Raw genomic sequence first — 23487 nt, forward strand, 5'->3', positions numbered from 1 at the left:
ATGTCCATAAAGAATAAAATAGGAATGACAGTGAGGCCTGGCTGAATTTGTAGAACTTCTGCATTTGTAAAATTAAGAAACAAAACAATTTGTTCAGTTAAATAAAACACATGGGACCATTTTGGTGAAAATGCATTTATTTGAAAGACATGGAAGAACATGTATCTAGTTTGGTTTGGCTTTTTTTTTTAAGAGCTAGAAATAATAAATTAAAATAATAGTTACACAAAAGAATCTTTTCCTACAGTAAAAAAAAACCCAGAACAATAGTCACAGTTAGAAAAGCTGTCTTTGTTGCCAAGGGACAAAGTGAAGGCCCAGGATCCAAGGCACATGTCTGGAGACATTCGCTGTCCACACACGATCTGGATACGATTCATTCTCCTCCTGCAGCCTCTAGAGCAGCGCTGTCCAAACACTGGAAACGTTTGCAAACAAATGGGTGGCAAAAGTGAGTATAATTTAGACTCACATAAATTAGAGATCCATTTTAAGACCAGTTACATTCCATCTATAGTTCATTGTTGAGCAAAAAACCTAAAACAGAACAATGAAATTTGATCTAGCATTTTGTTAAAAAAAATAAGTTTGTGTGGCAAATGGATACTTTCTGCTTTACAATTTTGGCCCACATGGCAAAACGTGTGTGGACACCACTGCTCCGGAGAGATCACCTGTTGTGCAAATTCACCTTTGAAACAGCAGAAAACCAAAACTTGAACAGCATTTCACACATTCAGAGCCAGTGACTAACTGTTAACTCCACGTCTTCCATAAAATCTCATTTGCCTCGTGAGTCAGAAACTCCCATCTCCTCATGGGATGTCCTCGCCAACGTTTGTTTTTCTCACCTGCTCAGATATGAAAATGTCATGTTTTTCCATTAGAAGCAGAAAGAGAAGCAGATCCAGAAGTTTGTGTCTGAAAGACGCCCCGGCCTCATCTGAACTTGAGGTAGGCTGGCACGGAGTAGTTGAAGAGCAGGAAGTCCATGCGATACAGATTGTAGAGCTTTTTCTGGTAGAAGGGGCTGATGTTCTGGAAGAAGTCGGCTGCCATATCTCCGGTAGTCCTGGTGCTTTTGGACGAGGCGGGAAAGCGGACCTTCTGGTCCGCCCTGGCTAGCTGCAGCACGTAGCGGGAGTCCTGCTCCAGCGTCTCGTACTTCCCCACTATGTCGTAGTGGATGAGGCAGGGGTGGCACAGCGAGTGCACCCGCTCCCAGTGTTCGTTGAAGGGCTCTTCCCGCTGGGTCGCGGGGTCCACGAGGTAATACACAAACTCCTCAAAGGAGACATCGTCCCCTTTCTCCAGGGCTTCTGGCCGAGGGTCTGGCCTGTGCCGGCGGACAATCTTTGTGCCGTATCGTTTGTGGAAAGCCGTATTGTAGCTTCGCGTGAATTTGTTACGGTACGCAGAGACCAGCCGCTCGAATGGCTCACGCACAAAAATGAACTTCAAGTAGGAGCGCAGGCGCTGGTTGATCTGGGGGGTGGAGTACTCGGACAGAGTCCGGAGGTTTCCCGGGACGTGGGCCTCATTGGCAGGGATGGCTAGCGGGTCTTTGTGGTCACCGGAGACTCCCGTCAGAACCATGAGCACCCTCTTCCAGTTGGTGCAGGCTACTTTGGGCACGTAGCAGTACAGTAGGCCGTGCTGGTCGTCCACAATAATGTGCTTCAGGTCTTCAGGGACGAGGACTCTGCGTTTGCGGGTGTAGGAGTGACAGGCCTCCTCCAGCAGCTCCCGGCGACTCTGATGGACGGCCGCCACAGCAGACTCCACCTGTTAGGGAAAGAAAACCAAGAGCAGATAGTTTAGTTTGGTTCAGGTTGGGATAGTTTCAGAAATGTTTTTGGACAGAAAAGTAGCACACCTTGTAAATACATTCATGACATTTGACTTTTGATAAATGCATATCACACATATCAGATGGTTATATGCACGACTTGGTGTTGCACTCCCAATACACAACGCGTCTTGAAAAACTTATTAAAGATTCCACTAAATTAATCTCTTTCCTCAACAATTTACACACATACAGTCTGTATCTCCCATTATGACAATGTGGAAAAGGGTTTTGAGAATTTTGCAAATTTAAAATCAAGAAATCACATTTACATCAATATTCACAGCCTTTGATAAATACTTTGTTGATCCCTCCTTCGGCAGCAATTCCAGCCTCAAGTCTTTTTCAATATGATGTCACCAACTTAGCTCCACTTTCTTTTTTTATTTACCTCTTTTTTTACAGTTTATAGAAACTAGAAACATGGCTCAAAACAATCTGATGCCTGCATCACAATGTTCAGAGCCACAGCTAATTCATAACACCCGTCCCTAGAAACCTTAGGCAGGTTCAAGTCTGGACTTTGGCCTTGTCCCTCAGGTGGACAATTCTGAGGAGAATTATTAATTAAGACTATTTGGAAAAAGTGTAACAAAATGTGGAAAAAGTAAAGTGCTGTGAATACTTTCTGGATGCACTGTATATTGAAGATTATAGTGGATGGGTAAAAACCTCTTTTGCAGTGTATTGTAATGGAGGACACACTCCTCATGAAATCAGATGCAGGACATACAGTCTTGCATCTGTATGGATGCATATAGATGCAAGACTGTATGCATTTGATGGATGTATACATCCATACATGACAGAGTCCTCATACTCTGTCCTCATGACATACTCTGCATGTCATGAGGACTTCACTTCTCCATGGTGAGTGAAGCTCTGACTCCACAGAGGGTGGTCTCACCGCCGCTGGAACGTGCAGCTACCTGGTAAAACCAGGGGTCATCTAGTTCATCCTGTTCTCCTACTGGCACAAATGTCTTATTTACTCTTTTTATTTACTCAGGCTGGCTTGGCACTGCAGTGGCCACAGCCCCAGAGCTCAGAGTCTGACTCTGTGCCCGATCCGATGACTGGCTCTCTGTGTCTGCCGACAGACACTGGAACATCCAGGAAACACTGAGGGGCTACGCTCTGAGCAGCAGAACCTGGCCTGTACTCTCACGTAAACCTAGACCTCACCTTTAAGTCTGTCCATGTGGACAATGAGGGGACATTAATAGCAACTAGGACTGTTCAAGACAAACATGTTTTTGAGACCATTTTCAAGTAATATAATGGTAATGACATCATAATGCAAGAACACCCTCTCAAAGGTCAATACATTTAAAATTTTAATAAACTGAAACTGGAAGACATTTTAAATAACAATGGGCCAGCTACACTATGAAGCTTACAGGAAATGTTCATGTGCTGAAAACAATCACATGGTGAGTCCGGCCACGACATCATTGCTGACCATAAAATGTCTTAATCATTCCTCTTATTCTGACTTTATTGCTCCATTTTTGGAATCTTCCTTCTTCTGTATGTAAACAAAAATGGAGTGGCGTCAGATTTTAGCGGTTGTAGGATTTCTCTTTTGTCTTTGGTAAAAAAACTCGAGTCGTTCCTTCTGCTAGCACTGGACGCGCATGTTGGTTTTGGTTGTATTTTACCCAGAATGCCCTGCACTAGATAGGAGAGCAATACTAAATCTTTTGTTGTCTATCCAATACCAAGTAAATGTAGGCCAATAGCATCAATACTGATACCAATATCAAAACCTTTAATTATGTAGGTTTTTATATCGTCATATTGCTGACCTCTAAGTGATTTTGTGCTTTTTTTTTTTCTTAGAAATATTTTATTAAAATCTAGAACAGAATTTGGACAAAGTTTATAGACGTCTACAAAATACAAGATAAACAGAAATAATAATAAAAAATGAAGCAAATTCATGTGCATATTTTTCTTGAAGTGCAAAAAATATAATTTGAGAGCAAAACAAAAATCTGTTTTTGGGTAGAATTGAGAAACTACAATACTAAAATAAGATGAAATTTCAAGATACCAATACCGATATGGTATCGATATATCGGATCGATCTGCCCATCTCTTTAACTTTTATCTTACTGATTTAAAATTCAAGGAAAATATGTAAAATGCAATAAGTTCTAAGAAATTTCTTAAAATGTCCGTCACTACGAGCTCAGATTCTGAGGCCAAGATCTCTCCGTTCTTCAGAAGGGGAAACTTGAAAAATTGGTGGTTAGTGAAACACCAACTTTCCCCACTTTAAGTATTTACTCTACAATATTTATAGCTAATTTTGCCCAAATCTCTAAGTTTTAAGAGCTGCACACGGTTAAGTTGGGACAAACTCAAATATTAGTGTGTCTGGCCAATAGTTTACCTCATAATTTCCATCCTGAGAGATTAGCAAGTTTTTCTATCAGGAGTTAAGACCTCAGGAGGAAAGAAAATGAAGAAAATATTACTAGCAGTTAAATTTAAGGGGAACCTGCTGGAGCTTGTTTGTTTTATGAAAATTAAACCTTCGTTCACACAGAAAGACTTAACTGGGAACAGCTGCTGTGTTTTTACACAAAGCATTTCAAATCTGAAACAGTGGATGGGTTTGAGATCTCAGCGTACAACCAACACAACCAGACGGAAATGAAACACAACTGACAACGAAGGCAGCAAAGGATAAAAAGCAGGTGATAAAATAGAATATCTAAAGGTCTCATCGTCTGGTGATGCTTTCTGCTTTTAAAAATGGAAAAATATTGATAACTTTCAAATTGAAAGAGAAGGTTTATGCGCTCAAAAAACTATTTCTGAGCACATTCTGAACAATAATAAACTGAGAGGTGTTAACTAGATCAATAAATGAAAAATATACATTAAGAGAATAACTTATTATATTCTGCGACTTACTGTATGTAGTTGTAAAATGTTTTAACAATAAGTGCAAGAGAAGGAAGTGGTTCTTCTTTCTAAAACAAATATAACAAAATGCCGTTGATCTGCAAAGTCGCATCTTAAGGCACAAAACGTCTGAAGCAGTGCAATTTGACTACAAGACACAAAAATCAAAGGGGTTTTTAACGCTGCCCCAAAATAAAGAAGCAAACAAAAACAAAACAGCATTCAGGTTTCTGAAAGAAGGGAACGTGTTCCCACACCACTGACCTGTTCCCCCTCATAGAGGCTCTGCAGGGGGCTCCTCCGGGTTTTCTGCCCACTGCTCCGCTCCGACAAATGTTCTGAAGAACAAAACACATCAGTGACAATGTTCATGTCACAAAACACACACTCGCACACACTAGACATTACTAGACGTTGGCATATTTAAAGGGATGGGAATCGCAGACAATAATGCTATAGCATCACAACATGTCAACAAACAATGAGGATAAAAAGTCTGAAGGTTAAGAATGAATAAAGCGGCCGGCTGAGTGTAAAGCTAACCTAACAGGGTCAGTCGGAGCCTTCAGGTCGGCATCGTTTTGCCTCACAGGCTCAGACACACACACCATTTCACACAACCACACTTCAAGCAAATGCGGTGAATCTGTGTTATCAGAGGACAGACGCTACACTGATGAACAGTCACTTCACACTTTGTGAAACATATATTTGCTTTGCTGGATTAGTGCAACAATCTGTAACATCTAACTGCCCAAACAGCTAGCAGTAACCACAGAACATCCCCGAAAACGTAAAAAGACCTGCATTAAGAATGACTTTGTAAGACTTTCAAAGCCCGGAGGTTCTGGGAATAACGGCAAAATTCTTGAAGGGCAACAAGAGAAATCTGTTCTACAAAATCCTCTCATTTTAAGCAACAGACACCAACAAACCGGCCTAGTTACTTCATTCGGTGTGAGCTGCAGGTGACAGATACTTCCATGTAAAGCCCATCTTAGGTCACATCTTAGTGTGTAAGTAGCAATAGTCAGCCCAGTGTTGCCAACCTAGTGACTTTGTTGCCATATTTAGTGACTTTTCAGACAAAATAAGAAAAAAAAAAAAAAAAATCAGAATCAGCAGGTCAGACCTATAAAGTCAGAAAAATTCAATCAGTGCACCCTTAACTTTAAGATCCTTTTTTAAATCATTCCCATCTTCCAAAAATACTGTGCACTGCTTTAGTGGCTAACCCCGTTTCACATTCAATTTCACAAATATGATGGATGAATTAAAAAGGGAAATATGAAGCATGGATTGGTGATATGGGCCTTGGGTCTGTCATTTACTGTTGTGTTATTGTATTTTTACCAGAACTGTAAGCTACAGCTAACATGCTAACATGCCAACAATGTAAAAAGCGAGAAAGTTTAAAGAAGGATTTCTCTATTTTGGATCAAAAACAACCAAACATACATTCACTTTTTAAAAGTTTTTTTTTATTATTTTCAATTATTCATTTCACTAGAATCAACCCTTAAACATTTTACTCTAAATATTATAAATGTATCCACTTACAGTACATAAAAATGAACCTTTATTCAAGCTTTTTTAAATCTAAGTTCTGAGTTCATTTAAAATGTGGCTCCTTAACACTGACCTAATATTCAATTCAACATTTTATTTCTCATTAATATCTACTCAGTAATAGGAGTTATAAACACATGTGGTCCATAAACAGCAGCATAAAATGATTTTCCTCTGCATGTTATATTAACATCTGGAAACAGACCAGAGACTGCTCCACTTACGAGTGGATTATTATAAATGAATATCATTTTAGAAAAAGATGAAGCAGCAGAGCTGGCAGTTCATGGCTCTCCCAGAGGACTGGCTGCAGCCGTTTCACATGTTGCTCACTGGGTGTGGTCTGGAGAGCCCGGGGCGCCACACACACAGCACACACACTGGAGGAGAACACTGTAAAAATGTAATGTCCTACTGTACTGGGAGTATGAAGGGCAGACATAGCATTTTAAATTTTAAAATGTAATGTGTCAAAAAAAATCTAAAAGGCTGATGTAGTCTACATATACAGTATAAGAATTTTATGAATGTCTGTCTCTTCACATGATCTACATGCAGTCCTACTCAATAAGTCAGAATTTTATTAAAAAGTTCATGTATCTCAGCAACTCGGTTCACTAAATGAAACTCAGATCATTTCAAGTCTTTATTTCTGTAATGCTGATCATAAAAGCTAATGAAAACATTTTAGATTAGAACATGGAGAGGATTTTACACTGACCCACATCTGGACGCAACAACAGCAAAAAACCTTCAGTGCTTTAAACTTTACATTTTCCTAATGCCCATTCTCAGAAAAGTCACAACATTTAGTATAGTTTAATCCTGTGTTAAAATCCATGGAGCTTTAACTCTGTGCAGTGAGGCTGGAAGGTGTTGATGTTTTTATAAATAATCTTTCCTCATGTTTGATTATTGTACACCAGCTACTCTATATACTTACTTACAGTATATACTTATACATTTACTTGCGGTTAAACCGTTTCTGTTTTTATTTCTTGTTATTCTTTTTAAATCATTCACTACTTTTTACCATTACAATGACATACAAAAAAAAATAAAATAAAAATATCCTTCCTGGAAGCATTTCTGTTAGCACTAGCATAAATTAGCTGATGGTACTGATTTTGCTTCTGGAACAGATCGTCCAGATAGCTGCAGTTTCTGAGGAAGGAATGTGGAAATACTATAAAGTGACTCGATATTACTCCCAGGCTATTGCTATGTCAGAAACAACTCTACATCGGCTTATAACTCAAACACAAGGATAACGCTTATTTTCCACCTAGCTAAGCTTTAGATTTTTTGTTTTTCCTCAAGAAGAATCACATCAGCAGAGAAGAGAGAGAAGATTTATCTGCTGACTCAGGACCACATTTCACGCATAAAAACATCCAAAGTCACGTTTTTCTCCTCCTCCGTTTAAAGGCCAGTGAGCAAAGGTAACGTCTGCCTGGGTTTAGGAAATGACTAACACCTGGCAGACAGTGAGCCTCAGCAACAAGCTGAGATGACACACATTTAAAGCACACATTGTGTGACATCATCTCCCTGCTAATGCAGCATCAAGGGAAATCTGAGTGGCTCTCTGGCGAAAATATCAGTACATTAAGTTAGCTAATTATTCTACAGGAGCAAATCACTGCAATATGGAATTGTGGAAATGTTTAAAAATATATATATTCATCTAAAAAAAAAGAGAGAGGGAGAGAACTGAATTGTTCACTAAAGCTCGGCTAAAGACGCTGATCGATCCTGCTTTGGAACTTTTCCATTTGAAACGTTCCGGTTTCACCTGGTCTAGTGTGAAAACCCTGCTGCTCCGCTAGTCACACAACCACAGCGCAGGAAATGCAAAACGCAGGAAGGCCCATGTATGTTCGTCCTGTCTTGGCTATGAACGGAGCTCTGTTTGAATCCCACTGGGGAAACAGCCTCCGCAACCCTCTCATCCCCCTTCAGCCTCTAATGCCAAGGAGTCACTTTGCTAGAAATGCTGTAAAAAAGAAAAGTAAAAGCCTCATCCTTTTATGTGAAAAATGAGAGCAAATCTTTCTTGTCTCCTGTCAAAAAGCGTAGAAATGATGTAAGTGTGGAGCCAGACCAGTACTGGACAAAAACTCAACAGTAAAAATCACCAGTCAAGTCTTTCTCACTAACTCTAAATACTATGAACACATGACAAATGGTGAATTAATGAAGCCTTCATTAGGAGACTGATAAGAAATACATCAACACCATGTTGCGTCCATGTTAGAGGCTCTTATTTTGAAGTAAAAAGGGAAGTCTTTTTTGAATTTTGTGATGACAGAGCTGGCTAATAAAGACTTTTGGTTATACTGAAGCTTGATGCACATTAGCAGACCCTGAATTCGGACACAGCTATGATATAGCTGTAAGCAGTAAGCTGTAAGCTAGCGAAGTGCTAGCTGCACTTAAAGCCGGCGGTGGCGTTTTGGGGGCCAGGAGCTCCAGCGGAAAAACGGGAAGAAGTCAAAATAATGTCAAATACGCTTTTAAATCCAGAAGTGCTACTTTGAGCCACACAGTGTGAATTGTAAGAGGTAATAGGTCTTCTGGTTCTGGGTCTGCTCTGCATCCCCAGAACCAATCAAGGAGAAGCAGCATTCAGCTGCTCTGCACCATAAATCTGGAACAAACGTCCAGAAAACTGTAAAACAGCTGAAACACTGACTCGACTAAAAACCCACCTGTTTATAGTTGTATTTGATACGTAATCAATTACAAATTTAACGATGGCATTGACTTAATGTCATGTTTTGATTGTTCATTCTATGTTACATGACTTTGTGTTTTTGTGTTTGTTATGCTGTAAAGCACTTTGAAATGCCTTGCTGCTGAAATGTGCTATACAAATAAAATGTGATTGATTGATTGATTGATTGATTAATAAAGAAAAGCATTTCTGAAGGGAACTTTTCAGAATAAAACATGGAGGCTGTGTCAGAAGGAGTTAACTCTAGGAAGCAGAATCAGCTTCAGTCATCAGGTTTGTGCAGAAAAACAGGGAATCAGACTTTGGTCCAATTTTATTCTTAAAGATATTTAAAATATAATTACATTAAAAAGGGAAAGTAAAAGCCAAGGGCCAAAAACGCATACATTGACATGCCAAGATCACAGCGCCATACAGTGGCCTGGCATAAGAGCTACACTGCTGTGGTTGTCGAGGTGTCTCGTCTAAACGTGGAACTTTTCCCCAACCAACAAAAACATGATTTAATTAGTGCGTCCATACACTTCAGACTTCTCTAGAACCTCGTAAGTAGGTTTTTTTGTTTGTTTTACAAACGGGCAAATATATATTTGCAACAGCGTGCGTGATGTCAATTTTGCATCTGTTTTTGTTATATTTTTGCAGACATCTGTGCGCAGCCTGGACGTTGGTGATCGTCGTGCCAAACACACAGCAGATGACAAAACCGTTGAGCCCCAACGTAAGCAGAGAAAAATTATTTGTTTGAAAGAAAACAAAGTGTGGGAGGATTTTTCTTGTTTTCCTCAGTTGCATAACTCCATCTCTTGGGGACGGCAGGGTCACAAATACTGCTGAGAAACCAACTTTATTATTCTTCTTTACTCCTCTCCTGATTAGACCGTCGACCAAACCATTGCATCATCACGCAAATAAGAGTCTGTCAGGTATAGTGTGCTCCGAAACAAACTGTCATCTCTAACAGGTCCAGGTGGGCCGTGTTCCCATGTGGAGAGCGGTTAGCTGAAGGAAAATGTAATCCGTGCAGCTCGTTTTGATGGGTTCTGAATAAACGCCATGAGTAGTTTCATCTGCTACAGGGCAAACCTGCAAATCATTTGACAACAACAGCTTTCAAAACAGATGATCCTGATCAGATTCAGAGGAACCAGAGGACTGCTTGTATAATAACCTCACAGCCGTCATCAGACAGGCTGAGGAGGGAGAGCAGTCCTCCTCTACACCTCCAGCTGCAGCCTCCATCTGCTGCTAATTAAACCTCTAGGACAAATTACATGAGAGGCGTCACTCCACATCTGGATCTGCAGTGTTACCACTGACATAAACATCAGTCCTGCTTCCAGGATCATGTAAGAGGAAAACTCTGGCAGTGGAGAGAAATATAACATAATTCAAGACAGGTGCATGCAGCCACAGGAAGCCCTCTAAAGCTTTGAGCTGCCAATAAAACGTAAACTGGTTCATATTTATCTTTAACATAAAAACATCATTCTAAACAATGCCTGGACTGGTTATGGATTATTTATATAAAGAGCAGAGGAGATGCCACACTGTGTGAGAGAAAGCAAAACGGATCTTTACGTTCTGAGAACAATTGCAGTAATAAAGTGAAAGGCAAATGTTGAAGCGTTGAGGATTCTGCAACTAGAAAAAGCCTGGTTCACACCGAAACGTTTTTGTGCCCAAGTGAAAATAACTGTAAAACTCCTCACTGAGACTGACCTTATGGATTCAGTAACAGCATCTACACAGAAGAGCTGCTGTCAGCGAGGCTGTCTGGCTGTTGGTTTCCATCAGGTCACCTGTTAAAGCCAGTAAAGCCTTAACAGAATATCTGTCTAGAAATAAACCAAATGGAGGCAGCCTGCTGGAGCAGAAGGTCTCTGATCGTTTCTTCTTTTTGGAGTTGGAGTTGGGGAATTGCATGTTTAGGCTTTTAATCTCTGGTAATATCACTGGACCATGTGGCTGAAAATGTATCGTGACATTGATTAGCTTTTATTTAAATATCTGAATTATTGTCCAACTGGTGACGTGTCATTTCCTGTTTATCCAGGTTTCTCTCCACGATGTTTTTGTTAATTTTTAAGCAGTTATGAGACGTGGTGGAGAAACCTGAAACTGCTGCTGCGCAAGCTACTCAAGAGGTTGTTGCTAGGTAACTGAAGAGTGAGCTAGTTGATGCCATCGACCTTGTTTAGCCAACTGTGACAGGTTTCTTCTGCCTACATCCCCCAGAATGCTGTGCAGCTCCGGATCAGAGTTCAGTGAAATTATTGAACAGTTATTGGACTTATCTATTGATTTCGATCACATATTTACTGCAACACATTGTTATTGATTTATCAGTTGAGAATGGTTGCTTTGAGACATTTTTAAGTAATATTTAAAATGGCATAATAGTACAAGTTTGATAAACTCATTTTGTACAAACTCTCAACACTGGAACTGGAATATATTCTAAATATTCTAAGAAAAACACAGAAACCAAATACAATACATAAAACAGAAACCAGATGCAACCGAAATAAATAGATAAACAGGATTATGAAGTCTGACAAAAAATCCTCCTCCAAAAAATATGAATCATCCAAATGGAAATTTTTGAGCTCATTTTAATTTCTCTCTCAATTAAAGATTTCCTGCTCTTTGCAACAGGCTTGTGAGACTAATACAGCACCTGTCTTCAGTCAGAGGCCTCTTCAGATTCACTGCAAAACTGACTGCTACTGGAGACACTTCCTGCCTACAGCATCAGCCTCCACACAGACCGCTTACACACCATATGAGTTATGACAACATTTCATTTCTCTTTGACATAAATAAAGCATTTGTGAATCGAATTAGCAGGATGTTTCTTGGAACATTTCCACTTTTCTCTTGGACTAAAGTGGACCAATGCTCACATCTGCAGTACATGCACTGTAAAGCCGCACTGAGTCCGTGGCTTAGTGCTGTGGGTTCAGAGTGCCAAGGTTCATAAAAAACTACAATCCTATAACAAGTGCAACCCGAGCATTCCTCTGTTTACTGAGCATCTTGCTGCTCCATGTAGAGTTTAGACAAACAGCCTGACCTTTAGTCCACATGGAGCAGAAAAGAACTGTTCAGCTGTTCCAAATATGGATGAATTGCTCATGCTTATTTCTGAAATCAATTTATTCAGACTGAAAGCCAGCAGGCAGTATTAATCTGTCAAAAACATGCTGCTTTCCAAGTGCATTTGAAGTGCATGAAAGCAGAAATACCAGAGAGTCTTCCACCGTTCTGCACACGGCTTCAGTCATGCAGACGCTCCAGAACGGATCCGAGACACGAGGCAGGAGAGCAGCAGGTGAGGAGGGACAGTCAGCAGAAAACTCCACTTTACTTATTCATCCCTTCACCGACAACACGATTCATTATTTACATGGATTTTAACGTGTTAAAAACTGAATGCAATTCATCGCTTTTTTTTTTTTTTTTTAAAACACACAAAGACTCCAACCGGAATATCGGCCAACAGCAGCACAACTTTCACATGTTGGTAACGGTCTCCTGAAGTACAATTTGGCTGATATTTACGCCTGTCGCAATAAATCAATTAATCTTATGAAAAATTAAAACAAGCTCAATAATTTCCATTAGTGTGATTTTTTCCCTTTTCTCTCCAGGCTTCAGTCTGGTGTTTTTGTCTGAAGGACAATTTTGTTTACAGAAACTTCATCATTTATTTGTTGTTTATGCTGCTTGTTTATTTCTTTGGATATTTAAAATGTCTTCCAGTTTCAGTTTTAAATGTTCATTAGAATTGAAAGTTTATTGATCTTTGACAATGTGTTACTTCATTATTATTAGATAACTAATAGTAATGTCCAATTAGAACAGTTTGGGGTTTTTCATTAGAGTTTAGTTTATTTCATTGTGATTTTTTTGTTTGTTTAATTCAGTTTGTTTAAATTAGTTTTTAGAGAGGGTTTGCTATTAACACTGTTTAACTTTAGTTCAGGTTTTACTAGCTATGTTAATAGTTTTGTTTTTCATAATTTGGTCAATTTGTAGGTGCAGAATTCAAAAAGGTTCAAGTATTGTGAATATTTATACATAATTGGGAAAATAAATAGTCAACAGAAGATATAATATAAAAAATATTTTTTTGAGTTTTGCACCACTGCTGCTTTCTCCAAACTTTTTCTGTTATTGTTTTGCAGACCAGGATGAGGATGGAGTGCAGTAATTTGCAGACAGCTGACGTAAACTGCTGTTGTGGGAGGGAAAAAAATAAACAAATAAAATAATCGGTTTGAAAAGTTGATAAATGTGTAAACACAAAAATGAAGAATATTATATTTATAATAGCAGTAAGTTTTAGATGGCTTTATAAACACACAATATACAGTAGTTCCACATTTAGTCATACCTTTTCACCAATAATTACCATTTTTTAAATATTTATTTAAATGAACGGGAATGTTCTCTCAATTTCAGTCGTTATTATTTTGTTTATTTTAGTTACGGTAACTATAATGTTGAGGGCCTATCACAGCAGCTGTTGATGCTAACTGGTGGACGTTCTGCTCAAACCAGTTGCTGCTCAGTCCAGATTATAAAACTGATGAACTACTGAACTCTGGGATGTTGAATGTTGGAGGCAAAAATAATCCTAACCAGGATGCCCCGCGCTATGAAGCAGCTCATCTGATTGGTTAAAAAACACTAAGATAAAACATATTCAGGAAACACTACAAAACAGTCCAAAAAAGAAACCTCTGTAATTATTACAACACATAACTCCGCTCTGTGACATCACAGCAGGGACCAGATATTCCTCTGTTATTCCACAGTCTGTGTGGATGAGGATGAGGAGGAACAGAGAGTAACCACGGTGATCATCAATAACGTAAACACAGGCAGGGAAATGCTGCGTTGCAAGAAGAATTTACACTCCATTGGACTATTTCACTATTTGTCCAGTGGCGCCCCCAAGGGGAGACCAGAGGGGCCATGGCCCCCATGGAAAAATTGCTGGTCACACCAGTACCCCTCCAAAGAGTCATGTTCAGATTTACAGTTCTCTTTTTCAAGACACATATATCCATCCATCCACTTTTCTTACACCCTTGTCTCTAGTGGGGTCAGGAGGTGCTGGTGCCTATGTCCAGCTATCGTTCCAGGCGAGAGGCGGGGTCACCCTGGACAGGTCGCCAGTCTGTCGCAGGTATATATATATATATATATATGTATATATATATATATATATATATATATATATATATATATATATATATATATATATACGAGTTCTGGTTGTATTTTTAGGATTGGTGTCTAAAGTCTTTCAGCCTCTACCTGCATCAGGACACTCCTGGATTTAGCTCCACCCATTAACTCCGCCCCACTTCACTATGCTGAAGCATCCCAGCAGCATGCTGCTGCCGCTACCGTGCGTCACTCCAGGGGATTTACTGTTCCGATTGATTAGTGGTTCCATTGGATTTTATTAAGGAGTATCAGAGTAATTTGGGGGCTGGATTCATATGCCAATGGTTTTACATTTTTATTTATACAAAGAATTGATGATAATAATAATAATAATAATAATAATAATAATAATAATAAAAGGAAAACTGTGAATCTCATCATTCCTTCTACTTCACATACGTGTGTGATTTAGATTATACTTCTTGTAATAAAATCCCATTTTTAGATACTGCAGGAAATCTGGAAACAGAAACACAAAATATTGAGAAAGACTGAGTGGACTTCATTATTAAGAAAATGACTTAGTGCTTCGAGGGCTGCACAGTGGCGCAGTTGGTAGCACTGTTGCCTTGCAACAAGGTCCTGGGTTCGATTCCCGGCCGGGGTCTTTCTGCATGGAGTTTGCATGTTCTCCCTGTGCATGCGTGGGTTCTCTCCGGGTACTCCGGCTTCCTCCCACAGTCCAAAAACATGACTGTCAGGTCAATTGGTTTCTCTAAAATTCTCCCTAGGTGTGAGTGTGTGTGTATGGTTGTTTGTCCTGTATGTCTCTGTGTTGCCCTGCGACAGACTGGCGACCTGTCCAGGGTGTACCCCGCCTCTCGCCCGGAACGTAGCTGGAGATAGGCACCAGCAACCCTCCCGACCCCATTAGGGACAAGGGTGAACAGAAAATGGATGGATGGATGGATGGACTTAGTGCTTCAATGTGCAGAATACACATGTGCACAACAGGGTGCAGTGAAGCACAAAATAAGATTTTTTAAAATACAAATATAGAAACATGACCTAAATGTAAATGAGTTTGAATTTTAATGTGTTTTAATGTCTGCAGGAATGATTGCTTCACATTTAATGATCGATCATTCCAGTTAACCTGACGGGATTTGCCACACCTGAATGGATTTCAGTGGAAGGTGTTCTTCTTTTGTCTCTGGTTGGGATCTGGTGAATCAGGCTCAGACTGAGCTTTTTACCCCAGATAAAAATGAATGTCAAACGGACATACTGGAACACAGACAAGTATTTCTGTTCCCACCGCAGGGTTATTTATGTATTCGTGTTAAAGCTCACCTGGCCTCAGACTGCTGTTAAAGTAGAAGATGACCACAATGAAACATCCCAGACACAGGGCAGAAACCATCCGAATCCCTTTGGGTTTCCTCATTCTGAGTCTGTGGAAACGACCGAGCAGCTGGACCGACTTCTGCCCGGGTTCATACGACAACCGGCGTCCGTCCTCTTCCTACTTTATTACCGATAACAGCACCGAGCCGGCCCGCTCACATCTCACGGCCCTGGTTATTTTCTCGCGCATGTTTGCATGTCCGTGCCGGAGGACAAAGCGACGAAAAGAAAAGGAGAAGAAAAAAAGGTGGGGGGCAGCGGTAGCGAAACGAAGAGTCCGCTGTTCTCCGGTATTTTTTAACGGTTACTATGGCGTTTCTGTGCGTTGCTGGAAAACCAGCCGGGCGGGCTTCATTACTGCCAGCGTCGTCCGAGTGGAGGTCACCGGCTGCCCGGTACCGTTAAAGGGCTTTTATGTGACCTGCGGGCCTTTCCTACCGTTCAGTTAACCCCTTTCTGCCCAAAACCCAGAGGTTTGCGGTTATTCTTAAAGTAAGTCGTCAAGCTCTTGTCTCAGTGGGTGGACTTCCGGTCACTTTTTTCAAAGTAAAAGCTTTCCACGAAAGGGACCGGATAAGGTCCACAAACTACCCAAATCAAAGAGATTTTTTTTTTTTTTTTGCTCCGAGTCCTGGCCATTTGAAAATAATAATAAATAAATAATTAAAATAATAATAATTTATATTTTTTATAAATAATTGTTTCAATTTTGTTGTAATAAAAAAAACACATTTCCATTTTTAGAGGTTAAAATAAAGTCAAATATATGTTCAAATGATGATGAATATAGTTATTTATTATTTCAAGGATAACCCCTTAAAACCATCTCAAGGGGAAATCAAAGGGTTTCAGTTTTTTATGGGATGTTGGTATTTCTTTGAAAAATGTAAAAAAAAAAAAAAATCACAGTTTGCAAAATTATAAAAAATTATCTAAAACTACATTACTGATACTTTTCACTCCAGATATTCGGTGCAATTATTTCTTTAAAAAATTTTTAAAATACTACAACTTGATTTTTTATCATATAAATTACATTAAAAAATATTTGTTAGTTCTTTGAATTTTTACCCAAAGTTCTAAAGTATGACCGGTCCAACGGGCAATGTATGTGACATGAATATGTCATGTAATTTACATGTCCGCCGTGCATATATGCCATATCTTATGAAACAGATTCATAACAGAAACAAACTATTGTTCAGCGATGAAATGAATAAAAAAGTGTGAAATATATTCTACTAGCTGGTGTAGCCAGTAGCAGCTTGCCTGACTACAGTTAAATCCCACTAGTTTTCCAAGTTATATCAGTAACTGTGTTAAATTAGGTGAGATGTTATACCGAGGCAAATAAAAGAACATTATGCATTCCCGTAATGAGACTTTTATATACAGTTATTGATTACATCATCCTAGGCAAAACAAAAACAATACTATAAACACATAAAAATAGTCCTGCATAAAAAAAACAACTAATTAATTATAAATATTTTTTTTATGATTTACTTTGAAATGTATCATTTTAACTGAAACACAAGTTACCAAGCAATTTCTAGGAAACAAAAATAAATTGCATTTACGGAAAGCTTTGAAAAAGTTGGAAAAGCGAAAAAAAATAAACATTCAATAAGAATGTTCCATGCTTTAAATTTGAAGTCACAACAAATCCTCATCCGGGGTATTTCTATTGTTCTTTACTAAGCTCCAGCCCTGCAAACACTCACACGTGTTATACCTCAGTGTGACAAATTTAATGGCTGGTCGGGTCATTCCTCCCAGTTTAGGGATTGACTGGATTCTCTGCCAGGGGTCAGAGCAAAAGCCAAAGGTCACAAAAAAGGAAAAACTACTCACTGCACTTAAACAAAGCGATGGGTGGAGGAGCGGTTATGGTAACTAGAGTTTTGTTTACAGTAAGCGCTTCTGTTTCTGTTCTGCTTTGCTGAACATGTTTTTGTTCTAAAATTATCCAATAAAATGTTCCCCTTTGTCTTCTAACAGGAGCTAAAAGTTGTAAGCAGTATTTTAAAAGAACACATTTTGTTAAATCTTCACATTGTGCCAGGGCTTCAGCATCTAATGTGGAATACACACGTAATTCTTCTCTATTCACAGAACCAAGAGACAAAAAAAGCTTTTCATCATCAGAATAATGTTTTGTTGCAAAGTACAGGCAAGGGGCTTTATGTGTTGCAGTCAGACCCAGATGTAAAAAAAAAAAAACGAGGTAGTAAAACTTTAAAAATATAAAATGGATCTCAGTGAAGCTAGAGAAAACTAGCAACTGAAGAAGATCTAGAGTTATACATGTCTAAACATGTTTAGAGAAATGAAGGAATTCAGAGTTAGGATGGTAGAAGGCGTGTCATTAGCATACTGTACATCCTGAACCGACTTATAGAAGCTTAGAAAGCTATTTTCATAATGACAACAAGATACAAGTTTTCTTTGTTTCTGTCTGGAGTATGAAAATGTCGGTTTTTGCTGTAAAATATTTTTTTGTAATTTCTTTTCAAGACAATGCAAGAATTGTCTTCTCTTGTAACACACAAACATTGTTATCCTGTGATAACTGACACTTACATGTTGTCATCCATATTGTCAGACCTGCTATATACTATAGTTGACTACATTGAACATCAGTCTCTAAATTAAGAGGAAAAACTGTCAGAAAGAAACACAACATGAAAATAAACTGTTTTCAGTTTTTGCTTCCCATGCGGGACACAACCTGCACACTTTCTGTCATCATCAAACATGTTTATGTCTGTCAGTGACATGTAAGGTAAGGTTAGCAAGCACAAAATTAAAATGTATAGAAAGAAAAAGAATAACTTCTAATACCAAAAAACCATTTCAACCAAGTCTTTTTTTAATGTCCAGAATTATATTAGACAAATCTGGAATATTTATTTTCCAGAGTTCTGTTGTCTAACTGTATAGGATCTGAAATGACGTTTTCTCCTGGTAATAATTATGATTATATATTCATATTGTTCATTCTAGACAGGCAGTATGTATTTGTGGATATCATATTCTGCTTTATATGAATTTTATGCTATTCCGAAAATGTGGAAATTCACATAAAATCAACAGATCTACACATTTTTCCCTCTAATGCATAAGTGTGAGTTTATGTTTCTGACATTTTTCAACAAAAAAATGTCAAACCATTGAGTTTTGCTACTTTCCACCTGCAGGCGGCAGTATTTCTTACTTCTACTACACTGCTGCTTCACTTTGTCTCGAGTCATAAACGGTTTTATCAACCAGCCTTTGAGAACATTCATGATCTAGACATGGCCCACAATGAAGGTGAGTTGACATTCCTGTTTATAGGAACCTTTAGAAATCCTAAAGGATTGAGGATTTCTACATTTCATTAATATATTTTCATTATGTTATTGAAAATACAAATATACTCAAATTTACTTACCAGCAGTTACATGCAAGTAATGTAATCATTGATAGCTTGATTTTGACAAGTAAGAATGTATTAATATTCTTCAAAAAGTGTGTTTTGTTTATTAAATGGTAAAACTGCTTTCTATACAGGTATATGAAGTGCAATAATCTTATTGATATGATGTGTAACACGCTTCCTGAACCTTCAAGACCCTAAAACAAAGGAAGGAACATCTCAAGGTTCCTTGTGCCCTGAAACTAGAGTCCACCTTTAGCTAATTAGAGCAGTACAGGAGAGCCCACAGAGCTACTTTTGACCTCTGGCCTCCCCTGCATTCCTCACATCCATCGTCCCGGGAGTCACAAATCAAGATCCCCAGGAGAAGTCAGAACAGGTTTGAAAGCACACAACTGATCAAACCTGAGACCTAATGGAAGGCTGGTGTGAAGCCTGTCTGTGTTTACAGTCTCAGGATGGAATGGTGGCTAATGGCTGCCAGGTCAACAAACCGGAGCACATTTTCCAAGAAGCCGGCCGGTCTAACGAGAAGTGTCAAGCAGAGTCATTCCATGGTCAGAGGTTGGCACAAACAGCTGCCAGCCTGTATCTAGTTGGTGAATTAACAGGCTTAGACAGACACGGGGTCCGGACCCCTGGCTTCCTGCTGTAACACTGCCTGAGGCAGACAGACGAGTTCAGGTCAACACGATGACCCCCAGCACGTATTAGAACAGTTTATTGGATCCAAAAAGATGAAATATTTTTTTCCCCAAAATTCTGTAATAAAAAAAAAAATCCTATTATGACAATGGGAAAAAGTCTGAAATATTTTTGTACATAAGCATTAATAAGCCTTTAAAGCTGCAGGAGGTAACTTATATAAAAAAAAAATGTATTTATTTGTTAAAACTGTCACCGAGTCATGTTAATACGAGACAGATAATCTGTGAATAGATCAATCTCCTCCAGAGCAAGCTTCAAAAGTCTGAAATGTAAAGGATGAATTTTAAATACCATGTTCAAGGGGGCGCTGTGGTGGCGCAGGGGCAAAGCATGAACCACGTATTGAGGCCTTAGTCCTCATGACGGTGGTTGCAGGTTCGATTCCCAGCCTGGCGACATCGCTGCATGTATTCCCCCATTCTCATTACCCGGTTTCCTGTTGAACTACTTTCAAATAAAGGCCTTCTTAAAAATACCTTGTTCAAGAAGAAACTTTCCATCAAAATCTGGAGATATAATCTCTTTGACCTGGTGTTCTGCTGGAGCACTACCTGCTGCAGGCCCCACACTGCGCCCGCAGGTCAGAGGGCCAGACCACGCCCACCCCTCTGCCCAGGGATGGAGAGAGAAAGTGACCCCCTTACAGCGAGGAAGAAGAACGCAACCTGCTGCTGCTCACAGACTGAGCAACTGCCACACCTGCTACCAGCTCCCCATAGTGTGGCAGACTATCGCAAATTTTATAAGAGTCCATCAAATGGTGATGCAGGCATGGTGATTTGTACAACGTTCACAATTTTCAAAACTACTGCTAGCCATGTAAAAATCCAAGATGGCTGCTGCGCCTCACCAGATATTGCTTAAATTATTTTTTCATTATGGTGTGTAAAACATTTAGTGGTCATAAATAGTTGTGTATTAGATCATAGAGTCACTCCAGAATTTCATCTTAAAGGGGCAGTGTTATGTAAAATCAACATTTTTGAGTTTAACATCATGTCATGATGTTATTCCCTCCTCTGGAACAGACCTGGAGCGTCGCCTTGATTCTTTCATGCATTTTTGAGAAATCCTTGTATCTCAGGGAGTTCCTCAATGCTTTTTCTCACAAAGCTCCTCCTCAGAGCTGCAGTCTCCAGCTGAGGTTCCGCCTCACACAGCAGCAGCCCACCGCTCCGCTCCCACACTCAGCTCCTCTAGACTAGCGGAAGCAGCAGTTAGCAAACACCTGGTGGAACGAACATCTGCTGAGCTCATCACACCAGCTACTTCGCAGTGAAACAATTCAAAGAACGGTTATAAACAGCACACAACAGAAAGATTATTGTAATGACTTCCTGAAGGCGGAGTTTCAGAAAGAGGAGGAGCTTCTTAAAGAGACAGAGGCCCAATTTCAAGGTATTCATTTACAAAGTCTAATTTCTTTTAAGTCATATTTGATATATACAGTATTTCTTATGTTAACTGAAGGTAACATAGTTACTTGAATGTGCTCTAAAATGATAAAACTCATAATACTGCCTCTTTAAGGTGCAGACATGGGATGCAGAGATTGGTTGGACAAGTCTGCCCTCTACAGGCTGATGACTGTCAGCATCCAAACTGTACAGTCACAGTGTATGGAGACAACTTTGTAGATCATTGTGTGACCAATGCATGAGTCAGAACACCAGGTGGTCCTGCGGTGCCTGCTGTAAAAAGTTTCACACACAAACATAAAGAATAGAGAAAAACCCTCCAGCTGGTGTACAACCGTTTCATTCCACTCTGATCCCTGTGGAAGGTGGGAAATGTTTGTTCACTTTCATTTTTGAAGGTTTTCGCTCACAGAACATGACTGTTAGGTTCACCGGCAGTAAGCTGTGAGTGTGTTTCCTCAGGGCTTATCCTGCAGGGATAAAATACAGGATGCATGACTTTCCTGATTCCCTGCAGGAAACAATCCGTTTGTTTCCTGCAAAAATAAAAAAACCCCACCTGTGTTTCAAAATCAATCAATAACTGAGGAACATAAGCTGTTACAGTCAAGGTGAGATGAATGAAAATGACATGCGGTTAGTTGAACTTCTTTTATGTTCAGGTGGGTTAATGATCTGCAGAATGTACAATACAAAAGGAGATCTGTGTCAGCAGCAATGGGACCTTTGATTGCATAATTACAGATTCCACCACGTGGCTTGTGCCGGCCAGTGATGAAATCAGCAAGTCATAGTGAGACAAGGTTGATTTTTAATGGCTTTGGTAATTAGGCTCCACTGCGTCAGCAGACGCTTAAATGTCCTTCTGGAAAGTTCTTCAGCCGTTCCGGGACGCTTCGTCCTCCTTAACCAGGAAGCAAAGAGAAGAAAGCTCCAAGTTTCCTTTAGATAAAGTGGGCATAATACAAGGAAGTAGAGTCATCTAAGTCAGCTTCACTGTGGTTTGTGTTTGCCTGGTAGACGTTTCCAGGTATCACTTCCTTACTGATGGTTGCTATAATCTAGAGATTTTGTTTTTGCAGTCGTTTCAGGGTGGCCAGTGAAAAGAACCCCATTAGATTGGAAAAACCTTGAAATATAAATTAGATTTCCAGTAAAGATGTGTTTTAACTGTAACATCCACCAGAAGCTGCCATCTAACACGGACATTCCCAAATTGTTCATTTTCCGACCCTGAAAATAAGAGCAGAAAAAGACCTTTGACCCTGAAATCATTTCTACTCAGATACAGACACCTACAGACGATACACGGCTATTATAAACCAGATGTTTACACACGCTGAATAAAAATACTATACACACAGTTAATTTGAGTTCTTTTATGCCCAAGTAAAGATATTTCCTAAGTTAATGTTCAGGTCATAAAACTTGATGCAACTAATCTGTAATATGTTTTGTAAGAAAAGTTGTAAAACAAAAGCTTTAACCAAGTGTTTTCTTGAACTATACCACTGTGGATTTAAATTTAAATCAAACCAGTCTTATGTTGCTTAAGAGCATTTAGAATGACCAGAATTATTTCTATTATATGAATATCATAACAATGACAGAGAATATGTCAGAAAATTATTTATTAATGTCTTCAAAATCAGAAGTGTAGATATATTTCTTTTGTTCTTTTAGGTCTCCTTCCTCAGGCTTCTCACAACAGCCAGCTGGAGTTCTGGTCCATTTGTCCAGACAGAACTGGTGGAACTGGGTCAGGTTTGTAGGTTTCCACCTCACTCCGACGCGTCTTTTCAAATCTTCAAAACAAATTATCTACAGAGTTTAAATCAGGGCTTTGTGATGCAGGTCAAAACATCAACATTGTTGTCAGCACCGCAACAATCATGAGATCAGAAATATCATCAGAGGCACAAGACCAACAATCCTGTGTCATAATTATCACAGAACCAAAGGGAGACAGAGGACACCACACAGATGACGACTAAGACGTAAAACAACAGAGGTGCTAAAAAAAGCTGAGATTTTATAATAAGCCCCACAAACTGAGCTGTCATCCTCAATCAGAAATGAGACAAAGTCATGACAAAGAGAAGTTTCCAAGAAAACCAAATTAGAAACAACATTGAGTAAAGTGAAGATGACACAAAGAAGTAATAAACCAAGGAAGTTTAGTCATTTTCCTAAAGTCACTGCAAAGTGGGGATGTTTTTTTTTTTTTTTAACTCTTTTGCTCCAAATACAACTTGAAGATGTTCCACATTTAGAAATTGAA

At 39.2% G+C, this 23487-nt stretch overlaps 1 protein-coding gene across 2 annotated transcripts; it reads right to left on the reverse strand.

The window, feature by feature from the left end:
- Positions 1-119: 119 nt before the first annotated feature.
- LOC114135697 (carbohydrate sulfotransferase 11-like) lies at positions 120-16189 on the reverse strand. 2 transcript variants are annotated; one of them, XR_003593642.1, is made up of 4 exons: positions 15606-16189; positions 5030-5103; positions 852-1785; positions 120-691 (listed from the first exon to the last, which is right to left on the reverse strand). XR_003593642.1 is itself a non-coding variant. In XM_028003201.1 (3 exons), the coding sequence occupies exons 1-3, from the start codon at positions 15697-15699 to the stop codon at positions 940-942; spliced, it is 1014 nt and encodes a 337-aa protein (XP_027859002.1). In that variant the 5' UTR covers positions 15700-16189; the 3' UTR covers positions 120-939. The 2 variants fall into 2 exon arrangements, 1 of the variants encoding a protein (XP_027859002.1); XM_028003201.1 differs by having other exon boundaries at positions 120-1785.
- Between the last annotated feature and the right edge of the window lie 7298 nt (positions 16190-23487).

Source organism: Xiphophorus couchianus, chromosome 20, assembly GCF_001444195.1.
Source record: "Xiphophorus couchianus chromosome 20, X_couchianus-1.0, whole genome shotgun sequence".
In the NCBI taxonomy this organism is placed as follows: Eukaryota; Metazoa; Chordata; class Actinopteri; order Cyprinodontiformes; family Poeciliidae; genus Xiphophorus; species Xiphophorus couchianus.